General features: G+C 52.0%; 1 protein-coding gene across 1 annotated transcript in view; it reads left to right on the top strand.

The window, feature by feature from the left end:
- The first annotated feature begins 10534 nt into the window (after positions 1-10534).
- LOC149449814 (uncharacterized) overlaps positions 10535-11549 on the top strand; it is a 29066-nt gene continuing 28051 nt past the window's right edge. The window contains exon 1 of the mRNA XM_089692731.1: positions 10535-10584. Within this exon, the coding sequence (XP_089548857.1) occupies positions 10563-10584 (22 nt within the window). The 5' untranslated portion in view covers positions 10535-10562. The remainder of the gene's footprint in view (positions 10585-11549) is intronic.

The raw sequence follows: 11549 nt of genomic DNA, 5'->3' as shown, positions 1-11549 counted from the left end.
CTTTACGAGCAGCGAAAGGCCATCACCGATTTCCTGATGTTACAAGCGGATAAAGGTACTCCCTGTGTAACTTCGATGTCAGCCATTGGCAGCTCATGCGTGACACCTGCCGCTTGCTCAGGCCCTTTGAGGAGGCCACGCTATTCGTGAGTCGGCAGGACTATGGGATGAACGACGTCATTCCTCTGTTGCACGTCCTGGAACAAATGCTGTTAACAATGGCTGGTCAGGGTGCGGTAGACGTGGCGCACAGATCTCAACGCCACATGACCCCTGTGGGGGCAGGACAGGAAGAAGAGGAGGAGGTAGAGGAGGACATTTGTGCTCAGGAATTATTGAGTGAAATGGGTGGTTTTTCCACTCAGCGGACAGGAGTGGAGGAGCAGGAGCATCTGGTAGAGGAGGAGGAGGAGGAGACAGAGGACCCAGACGCACCGTGGCAGTATGCTGTGGAGATGGAGGCAGGGAGTCCCTCGCATTCCTTGGCACAAATGGCCCATAGCATGCTCGGTTGCTTGCGTAGCGACAGCCGAATAATAACCATCAGACAGAGGGATGACTTTTGGCTGTCCACCTTGTTGGACCCTCGCTATCGTTCCAAAATGGTGGCCTTTTTCACACCTGCTGAGAGGGAGGCCAAAATTACGTACTATAAAAACCACCTATGTAGTCAGTTGGTCTCTGCCTTTGTGCGCCAACGTCCATCCTCAGACACTGTGGGCCCTGTGCGCTCGCGTTCCGCTGCCATGGCAGCAGGGGAGGGGTGGGGTGGTAGGAGCAGTGGCAGCTCCACCAGCAGCGGCTGCCTCAGTCTGCAGTCGATGATGAGTAGCTTTCTTCACCAGCGCAGTGAGGAAACTACTAACCAGCCGCAGCAGCAGTAGCAGCATCAGGTGGACCTGGAGCAGGAGCTCAAACAACAGGCTTGGGCCTACTTGGACAGCACCCTGCCAACCGAGGTAGACAATCCCCTTGACTACTGGGCAACGAAACTTGACCTTTGGCCCCAACTAGCTGAATTTGCCCTTGAAAGGCTGTCATGCCCGGCCAGTAGCGTGGCATCGGAGCGCGTGTTTAGTGCGGCAGGAGGTATTGTAACTCCGCGGAGGACACGACTGTCCACCCAAAGTGTGGAGAGACTCACGTTTGTGAAAATGAATCAGGCGTGGATTAGTCTGGATTTCAAACCACCAGTTCCTGACACAACTGACTAAATCCGCCATGAATCATGCCCCAAACATGTGCCACTTTCAGGTCTCCTCACACACTGCTGGTGTGTTCCATTTTTTGTCATAGGGTGCTGGCAGATTACGGGCCTCCCATTGCTGCTGTCTCCATCGCCACACTCTGCCATGTGCCACATTCAGGTCTCTTCACACTGCTGGTGTGTTGAATTTTTTGACATAGGGTGCTGGCAGATTACGGGGCTCCCATAGCTGCTGCCAGGCCCCTAATCTGCCATGGGCCCCTGTACCGCCTCCTCATGCTGCTGCCAGGTCCACAGTCTCTCATGCCATGTGCCACTTTCCGGTCTCCTCACACTGCTGGTGTGTTGAATTTTTTGACATAGGGTGCTGGCAGATTACGGAGCTCCAATAGCTGCTGCCAGGCCCCTAATCTGCCATGGGCCCCTATATACCGCCTCCTCATGCTGCTGCCAAGTCCAGAGTCTCTCATGGGTCCCTGTACGGCCTCCCATTGCTGCTGTCTCCATCGCCACACTCTGCCATGTGCCACTTTCCGGTCGCCTCACACACTGCTGTTGTGTTCAATTTTTTGACATAGGGTGCTGGCAGATTAGGGGCCTCCCATAGCTGCTGCCAGGCCCCTAATCTGCCATGGGCCCCTATACCGCCTCCTCATGCTGCTGCCAAGTCCAGAGTCTGTCATGGGTCCCTGTACGGCCTCCCATTGCTGCTGTCTCCATCGCCACACTCTGCCATGTGCCACATTCAGGTCTCTTCACACTGCTGTTGTGTTGAATTTTTTGACATAGGGTGCTGGCAGATTACGGGCCTCCCATAGCTGCTGCCAGGCCCCTAATCTGCCATGGGCCCCTGTACCGCCTCCTCATGCTGCTGCCAGGTCCACAGTCTCTCATGCCATGTGCCACTTTCAGGTCTCCTCACACACTGCTGTTGTGTTCAATTTTTTGACATAGGGTGCTGGCAGATTACGGGCCTCCCATAGCTGCTGCCAGGCCCCTAATCTGCCATGGGCCCCTATATACCGCCTCCTCATGCTGCTGCCAAGTCCAGAGTCTCTCATGGGTCCCTGTACGGCCTCCCATTGCTGCTGTCTCCATCGCCACACTCTGCCATGTGCCACATTCAGGTCTCTTCACACTGCTGTTGTGTTGAATTTTTTGACATAGGGTGCTGGCAGATTACGGGCCTCCCATAGCTGCTGCCAGGCCCCTAATCTGCCATGGGCCCCTATATACCGCCTCCTCATGCTGCTGCCAAGTCCAGAGTCTCTCATGGGTCCCTGTACGGCCTCCCATTGCTGCTGTCTCCATCGCCACACTCTGCCATGTGCCACATTCAGGTCTCTTCACACTGCTGTTGTGTTGAATTTTTTGACATAGGGTGCTGGCAGATTACGGGCCTCCCATAGCTGCTGCCAGGCCCCTAATCTGCCATGGGCCCCTATATACCGCCTCCTCATGCTGCTGCCAAGTCCAGAGTCTCTCATGGGTCCCCTGTACGGCCTCCCATTGCTGCTGCCAGGAGGCAGCAGGGTTGCAGCAGTGTCAGTGGAGGCAAACGGCCACGGAGTAGAGCACCAGCTCCACTGCAGCCTACCACCACGGCCAGTAGTGGTGCCGGTGTGCACGGAGGAAGTAGCAGTCAGCCAGTGAGGAGTAGGGGGGCAAAGTTTCCTACTCGGCGGTGTGGCAATTTTTCGTCAAGCCGCCCGAGGAAGTAAACATAGCCGTATGTCGACTATGTGGCCAGAAAGTCAAGCGTGGCCAGGGGGCCCATGTTGGGACTACAGCGTTGCGTCAGCATATGCAGCGTCGCCATTCGGTGGCCTGGGAAAACCGTGATAAAGATACGGCGGTTCTGCCTGCCCCAGCCCAGGGTTCCATTTTGTCATAGGGTGCTGGCAGATTACGGGCCTCCCATAGGTGCCGCCAGGCCCCAAATCGGCCATGGGCCCCCGTACCGCCTGGTCACGCTGCTGCTGGTCCCACAGTGTGACCTGGGTCCCTGTACGGCCTCCCATTGCTTCCACTCTGCCATGTGTCACTTTGAGGTCTCCTCACACTCCTGTGGTTTTCCATTTTGTCATAGGGTGCTGGCAGATTACGGGCCTTCCATAGGTGCCGCCAGGCCCCAAATTGGCCATGGGCCCCCGTACCGCCTGGTCACGCTGCTGCTGAGCCCACAGTGTGACCTAGGTCTCTGTACGGCCTCCCATTGCTTCCACTCTGCCATGTGCCACTTTCAGGTCTCCTCACACACTGCTGTTGTGTTGAATTTTTTGACATAGGGTGCTGGCAGATTACGGGCCTCCCATAGCTGCTGCCAGGCCCCTAATCTGCCATGGGCCCCTATATACCGCCTCCTCATGCTGCTGCCAAGTCCAGAGTCTCTCATGGGTCCCTGTACGGCCTCCCATTGCTGCTGCCAGGAGGCAGCAGGGTCGCAGCAGTGTCAGTGGAGGCAAACGGCCACGGAGTAGAGCACCAGCTCCACTGCAGCCTACCACCACGGCCAGTAGTGGTGCCGGTGTGCACGGAGGAAGTAGCAGTCAGCCAGTGAGGAGTAGCGGGGGCAAAGTTTCCTACTCGGCGGTGTGGCAATTTTTCGTCAAGCCGCCCGAGGAAGTAAACATAGCCGTATGTCGACTATGTGGCCAGAAAGTCAAGCGTGGCCAGGGGGCCCATGTTGGGACTACAGCGTTGCGTCAGGCATATGCAGCGTCGCCATTCGGTGGCCTGGGAAAAACCGTGATAAAGATACGGTGGTTCTGCCTGCCCCAGCCCAGGGTTCCATTTTGTCATAGGGTGCTGGCAGATTACGGGCCTCCCATAGGTGCCGCCAGGCCCCAAATCGGCCATGGGCCCCCGTACCGCCTGGTCACGCTGCTGCTGAGCCCACAGTGTGACCTGGGTCCCTGTACGGCCTCCCATTGCTCCCACTCTGCCATGTGCCACTTTCAGGTCTCCTCACACTCCTGCGGTTTTCCATTTTGTCATAGGTTGCTGGCAGATTACAGGCCTCCCATAGGTGCCGCCAGGCCCCCAAATCGGCCATGGGCCCCCGTACCGCCTGGTCACGCTGCTGCTGAGCCCACAGTGTGACCTGGGTCCCTGTACGGCCTCCCATTGCTTCCACTCTGCCATGTGCCACTTTGAGGTCTCCGCACACTCCTGCGGTTTTCCATTTTGACATAGGTTGCTGGCAGATTACAGGCCTTCCATAGGTGCCGCCAGGCCCCAAATCGGCCATGGGCCCCCGTACCGCCTGGTCACGCTGCTGCTGAGCCCACAGTGTGACCTGGGTCCCTGTACGGCCTCCCATTGCTTCCACTCTGCCATGTGCCACTTTGAGGTCTCCTCACACTCCTGTGGTTTTCCATTTTGACATAGGTTGCTGGCAGATTACAGGCCTTCCATAGGTGCCGCCAGGCCCCAAATCGGCCATGTGCCCCCGTACCGCCTGGTCACGCTGCTGCTGGTCCCACAGTGTGACCTGGGTCCCTGTACGGCCTCCCATTGCTTCCACTCTGCCATGTGCCACTTTGAGGTCTCCTCACACTCCTGCGGTTTTCCATTTTGACATAGGTTGCTGGCAGATTACAGGCCTTCCATAGGTGCCGCCAGGCCCCAAATCGGCCATGGGCCCCCGTACCGCCTGGTCACGCTGCTGCTGAGCCCACAGTGTGACCTAGGTCCCTGTACGGCCTCCCATTGCTTCCACTCTGCCATGTGCCACTTTCAGGTCTCCTCACACTCCTGTGGTTTTCCATTTTGACATAGGTTGCTGGCAGATTACAGGCCTTCCATAGGTGCCGCCAGGCCCCAAATCGGCCATGGGCCCCCGTACCGCCTGGTCACGCTGCTGCTGGTCCCACAGTGTGACCTGGGTCCCTGTACGGCCTCCCATTGCTTCCACTCTGCCATGTGCCACTTTGAGGTCTCCTCACACTCCTGCGGTTTTCCATTTTGACATAGGTTGCTGGCAGATTACAGGCCTCCCATAGGTGCCGCCAGGCCCCAAATCGGCCATGGGCCCCCGTACCGCCTGGTCACGCTGCTGCTGAGCCCACAGTGTGACCTGGGTCCCTGTACCGCCTCCCATTGCTCCCACTCTGCCATGTGCCACTTTGAGGTCTCCTCACACTCCTTTGGTTTTCCATTTTGACATAGGTTGCTGGCAGATTACAGGCCTTCCATAGGTGCCGCCAGGTCCCAAATCGGCCATGGGCCCCCGTACCGCCTGGTCACGCTGCTGCTGGTCCCAGAGTGTGACCTGGGTCCCTGTACGGCCTCCCATTGCTTCCACTCTGCCATGTGCCACTTTGAGGTCTCCTCACACTCCTGCGGTTTTCCATTTTGACATAGGTTGCTGGCCTCCCATAGGTGCTGCCAGGCCCCAAATCGGCCATGGGCCCCCGTACCGCCTGGTCACGCTGCTGCTGAGCCCACAGTGTGACCTGGGTCCCTGTACCGCCTCCCATTGCTCCCACTCTGCCATGTGCCACTTTCAGGTCTCCTCACACTCCTGCTGGTTTCCATTTTGTCATAGGTTGCTGTATGGCCTCCCATTGCTGCTGCCTCCACCGCCACACTGTGGCTCCAAACACTGGTTTTGGCCCCGTGACTGGCCAAATGAGTGAAATGTGCGGTGATTCTAAGATCGACGGCACTCATCTGCATGTCATACTGACTGACAGTATTATTTCTCTTCCCCAGTAGACTCCAAGGGAATTTAAATTAAAGGTACAGTGTTCTGCACTAATATAAAGTCTCTCTGAAGCCTAGAAACACCCTTTTTTAAGTTAAATTCACAGCGAATATATTCGACTCGAAACGAATATTGTCCACGAATTCGCCGAATCAGTCGAATCGAATTTTTGAATACTTCGCTCATCTCTAGTCGCTATATTTCAGAGTTTTGTTTTATTGTATCCCTATTACAGTAGCAGTATTTAGTAAAATTGTTTTGAAGACTGCACATGTACTCACTAGAATATGGTGATATTTGGAGGATCTTGCTCATGGTGTAGTGCTGTCCAGTGAGTTCAGACCACCCGGGAAACAATGTTTCCATTCTCCGTGGCAATTCTTTCCCATTCCAAAAAACGGCCTTTGAACACATCTGTCTACATTTTCCGAGTAGAGGCACCATTTCTGACATTCATGCCTCCCTATCTGTAAGGAGCTCATCTCGCTCTCATCCGTACATCTCCAAATGGGAACGTGATCTCACAATTTCCATAGATTTAGAGGACTGGAGCAAGGCCTGGTCCGCTGTAGCCAAATACTCTTTCAACACCATGGAGGCGGCCTACAAAGTCCTCCACTGGCTGGTACGGAGTCCCTGCTCACATAGCTCACTAGTACACATCATATAGTGATAGATGGTTCAAGGGCTGTGGCCAACATGTAGATGAGATCCATATATGGTGGTCCTGCCCCCACCTGGTGTGCTTCTGGTCATGATGGGTCTACAGGCTGCTATCGACCCTGTTTCATATATCCTTCTGCAAGGACCCCCGGAATACACTTCACTGCCCACTCCCTGGCCTCTTCTTCTACCAGCAGAAGTTGGCCTCAATGTAGAGTTATGCACCTTGAGGTCATCACAGAGGACAAGGGGGCGCTCTTTACTTCTGGAGGAAAATAAATTTAAGCTCCAAGCACAGAAATGTTTCTTCACAGTAAGAGCTGTGAGAATGTGGAATAGACTCCCTCAGGAGTTGGTTGTGGCCAGCTCAGTGGATTGCTGCAGGAAAGTCCTGGATTCTTTCTTGGATACACAGAATATAACTGGATATAACATTTATAGGGAAAGTTGATCCAGGGAATATCTGATTGCCTCTCGGAGGATCAGGAAGGAATTTTTTTTCCCTTGCTGTAGCAAATTGGATCATACTTTGCTAGGGGTTTTTTTTTGCCTTCTTCTGGATCAACTGTGGGTGCAGGAATATAGCTTTTTTTAATGGTTGAACTGGATGGACTTTTGTATTTTTTCAGCCAGACTAACTATGTAACTATGTACATCCCAGGAACCAACAGGCAGGAGGATGTGAGGATACGTACGTATAACTTTTTTTTTCTTTAATGGTTGAACTGGATGGACTTTTGTCTTATTTCAGCCAGACTAACTATGTAACCTCTTCAAAGCAGCAAAATGCACCATTGCCAGGGCTTGGAAGAAGTCCTCTGTTGGGTTCACGGAGATGAAGAGCATCTTGACCACCCTTATGGTTTATGAGAAAATGACTAGTATAATCCACGACTCCCACTCTAAATTCCTCAAAGTGTGGAACCCATGGTGGTCTTATGCTCTCCCCACTGCCCTCAACTAGCACCTTTTCCTGCTTCTACCTGACTTTGCTTCCTTCTTTCTTCCCTCTTTCTCCCTCTCTCTTCCTCTCTCTTCCTTCCCTTCCCATCTTTCCTTCCCTTCCACCCCCCTTTTTTCTTTCTCACTTCCCTTATTAGACTGCCTTCCCCCCTACCTAGGAGGGGGAATACCCACCCCCTCCACTTTGTCAAGCCCTGGGTCCTTGCGTCCAGTTGTATGTGGCCACTTCCGGCACTGGCTGCTGGATGCTATTGCCTCCCTATACTTGGGATCTGCCTGAAAAAAGACTTGTTTGTTATCACGTTTTCTTTATTTTTTTTTTAACATGTTCCCTGCGTGGGACTTCTCTGCTCAGTTTGTACTTTGATATTATTACTGAATAAAAATCATTATACCAGAAGAACGGGGATAGAGAATAGGGTGAGCCTTGGGATACCCAGAACTAGTGCAAGTTGAACTGAGGAGACTCTTCAGTAGCAGGGGCGGACTGACCATTTGGAAACTCGGGCAGTGCCCGAGGGCCCGGGGTCAGTAGGGGGCCCCATGAGATGCCCCTGGTACCTTTTTCATAGGCTTTTTTGAGTTTGGGCAAGGACACAGGGGCCCCATGATCCCCTATTGCCCGGGGGCCCCATGAGTTGTCAGTCCGCCCCTGTTCAGTAGATCGAACTTCTTCCAAGTAGGCCTCTAATATCAGAGTATGTGGACATACAGCTTCAGGGGATCCCACACTGGAAACTGGAGCAACTGAACAACCCAGAAGGTTCTGGAAGGCAGGAAGGAGCAATCACATGAGCAGCCTGTGAAACCCAGAGCAGCCAAAAAAGGAAATAACCTGTTCCTCTGGCTACAAAGGAGCTAAATTCAATTTGCCTAATCGAGAAACAACCTAACTAGGAGGGTGCTACACAAGGTTGGCCAGTGGCTGCTCACCAGTCCTGTATAAGTAGAAGCTTTCCATCCCAGCACCAAGCACAAAGGTCTTCCCTCTTTCTCTCTGGTGGTATCTTCAGCATATTGCTCTTTACTGCACAGCAGGCTTCCCACAGTTGAGGTTGCAATCCAAGGCTCAAGGATGGTGACCACTCTGCTTCCCCACTCTGGTGACCACATGGTGACCACTCTGCTTCCCCACTCTGGTGACCACATGGTGACTACTCTGCTTCTCTACTCTGGTGACCACATGCTGACCACTCTGCTTCTCTACTCTGGTGACCACATGCTGACCACTCTGCTTCCCCACTCTGGTGACCACATGGTGACCACTTTGCTTCCCCACTCTGGTGACCACATGGTGACCACTCTGCTTTCAGAAAAAGCTGTCCTTCTCACTGCACACAATAGGGGTTAAGGTCTATATGAGCTCTGGTCTCCCTGCAGGAAAAGAAACCTCTTCCTCCTTCCACCTATGAAAGTCACTCCAGTCCCTCGCCTATAACCACCTGCCCTCCGGAAGAATTTCCCCCCCCCCCCCATGACCATGGCCATTTGTTGCTGTTTTTTACTGCGCTACTTTAACTGGCAATTGCTCGGTCATGCAACACTGTACCCATATGAAATTTAAATAATATTCTTACACAAATTGAGCATGCTATTTGAACAACATTGAAGGTTTTTATTATATAAACAATAAAAAATCTGAAAAAAACAACTATGTTTTCTATTTTTTGTCATAAAAAAAATTAAAAAACCGCATCTCTTCATAGTGTTCTGCTAAATATGCCTGGTAACAGATATCCCAATAAGTGTATATTGATTCTTTTGCATGAAAGTTATATCATCTACAGAAGATGGCATAGATACTGGAATTTCTATTTATTGTTTTTTATGCTTCTAAAGGCGGCAATCAGTGACTTATAGTGGAACTGTGATAGTACGGCGGGCAATCTGACACCAGCTGACACTTTGTGGGAAATGACTAACTGCCACTGACATCTCCAGTGACATTAATACAGTGATCAGTGCTAATACTATACACTGACACTGTACTAATGATTGGGAAGGGGTTAACATTTGGGGCAATCAAAGGGTTAACTGTGTGCCTAATAGTGCTTGGTGCATTTGCTATATTCTGTTTTTACTAAGGGATGTGCTGTTTTTTTATTACCTGCTTTGCAGGGCACAAAAACTGGCACATGCCCACTGACAGGGCAGAGCTCTGTGTTGTTTACATTCCTGTCTTTCTCTCCACCGATTAGTGAGTCCCGTCCAGAAATCATTGGCCAGGATCCACTGATCGGCTTGTGCTGTAAATCATTACAGCACAGCCGGAGCGGCGGGTGCACATGCGCGTCCCCTACCCAGAAGTGCTGGATCGAGTATCAGGTACGTGATCTGGCACAGGAGAGCTTCTCTGCCACCGTGCTCCTACGTAAGGTGGTCGGCAAGAGGTTAATATCTCTCTTTTGGGAACTGATGCTTTCCAGCCAGCCTATGATATTGCTCAGTCTCTCCTGCAAACTACATTTCCCACAATCCTCCCTGATATGCTTCAGAGCCTCTCTTGTGATCCGTGTTCCCCGGGCGCCCTCTACTGGATGGAGGCAGAAGTAACACTGGCTGTATCTGTGTAGAAGTCCTTTATGGAGCAGCAAAAGCCAGAGTGAAACTTCAGCTCCTCCTCTGCTGCCATATTAGTAGTGGGCTTCATCATATTACAATTTTCATTTCCTAACTATTCATTTCTCAATATATGTTTTTATGGTTTTATTATAATTTTGGACATAGGACTTGGCTCCCTGACTGATAACCCCAACATCAGGACAGCCCCGCCAGCTAAACATATGTGCCTGGAGCCACCCTGAGCCAATCATGGAATAACGACTCTGAGTGATTGCAGTGTTTGTGTTGTACTCTTTGTGCTCAATATTTATGGAGAGAGGTGTGAGCGGGGAGTCTCCTCTAAGGAGAGGGAGGTGTGGGATCTTCCCATTGATATTTGTAGAGGAGGAAAGTGAAAGAAGATGAGGAGTATATAAGAGGGGAGCCAGGACTGGAGGAGGCAGACACAACGCAGAGACCATGGCTGGTGCTCCAGGGACAGGTAGGACTACATGTTGGTATAATCAGGGGGCATTGTAGGGGGAATCATGGGAGATTCATGGCCGGTGAAGACACCTCCAGACTATATACAACATAACAGAACCGACTCTTTATTAGTCACATTGTTGGAGGAAAGACGGCTTCTCTCTATATTTGGGTGCAATGTGAGAATTGTAACATTTTATATCCCGGATAATGAGAGGTTGTGATGTTGGTGTCCAGTGAATCCGCGGTTCTGATTGATTGACCTGTTTATTGATTACATTTATTCAGTAACATTGATACAAATCATTAATCAATTGAAACATCTTCCAGTAGATTTGATTTACGGAATTCTTCATTCCTATTATTATTGATCACTTTGTAACTTTATTGTTTTCAAAATTTTACATTACAAACTCCTACATATTTATTCAGGAAGCAGGGATAGAATGCTCCCTTCTCCTCTCCTCCTCCTCTCCTCCCTTCCCCTCTCCTCAGCTCTTCTCCTCTCCTATCCTCCCTTCCCGTCTCCTCCCCTCTCTTCTCCTCTCCTCTCCTCCTCCTCTCTCCTCCCTTCCCCTTTCCTCAGCTCTTCTCCTCTCCTCTCCTCCTTTCCCTTCTCCTCAGCTCTTCTCCTCTCCTCTCCTCCCTTCCCCTCTCCTCAGCTCTTCTCCTCTCCTCCCTTCCCCTCTCCTCCTCTCCCCTTTCCTCTCCTCTCCTCCCTTCCCCTCTCCTCTCCTCCCTTCTCTTCCCCTCTCCTCACCTCTCCTCTCCTCCCTTCTCTTCCCCTCTCCTCACCTCTCCTCTCCTCCCTTCCCTTCCCCTCTCCTCTCCTGTCCTCCCCTCCCTTCCCCTCTTCTCTCCTCTTTTCTCCTCTCCCCTCTACCCCCCTCTCCTCTCCTGTCCTCCTCTCCTCTCCCCTCCCCTCCTCCACTTCCCTTTTTTTTCTTAGTTCTTTTCCTTTCCCCTCCTTTCCTTTTTTTT

The sequence above is a fragment of the Staurois parvus genome, unplaced genomic scaffold (genome assembly GCF_062004578.1).
Source record: "Staurois parvus isolate SC_StPar_1 unplaced genomic scaffold, SC_StPar_1.0 ptg000603l, whole genome shotgun sequence".
In the NCBI taxonomy this organism is placed as follows: Eukaryota; Metazoa; Chordata; class Amphibia; order Anura; family Ranidae; genus Staurois; species Staurois parvus.
Note: the sequence above shows the minus strand (reverse complement) of the source record. Positions and strands in the feature narration are given on the sequence as shown.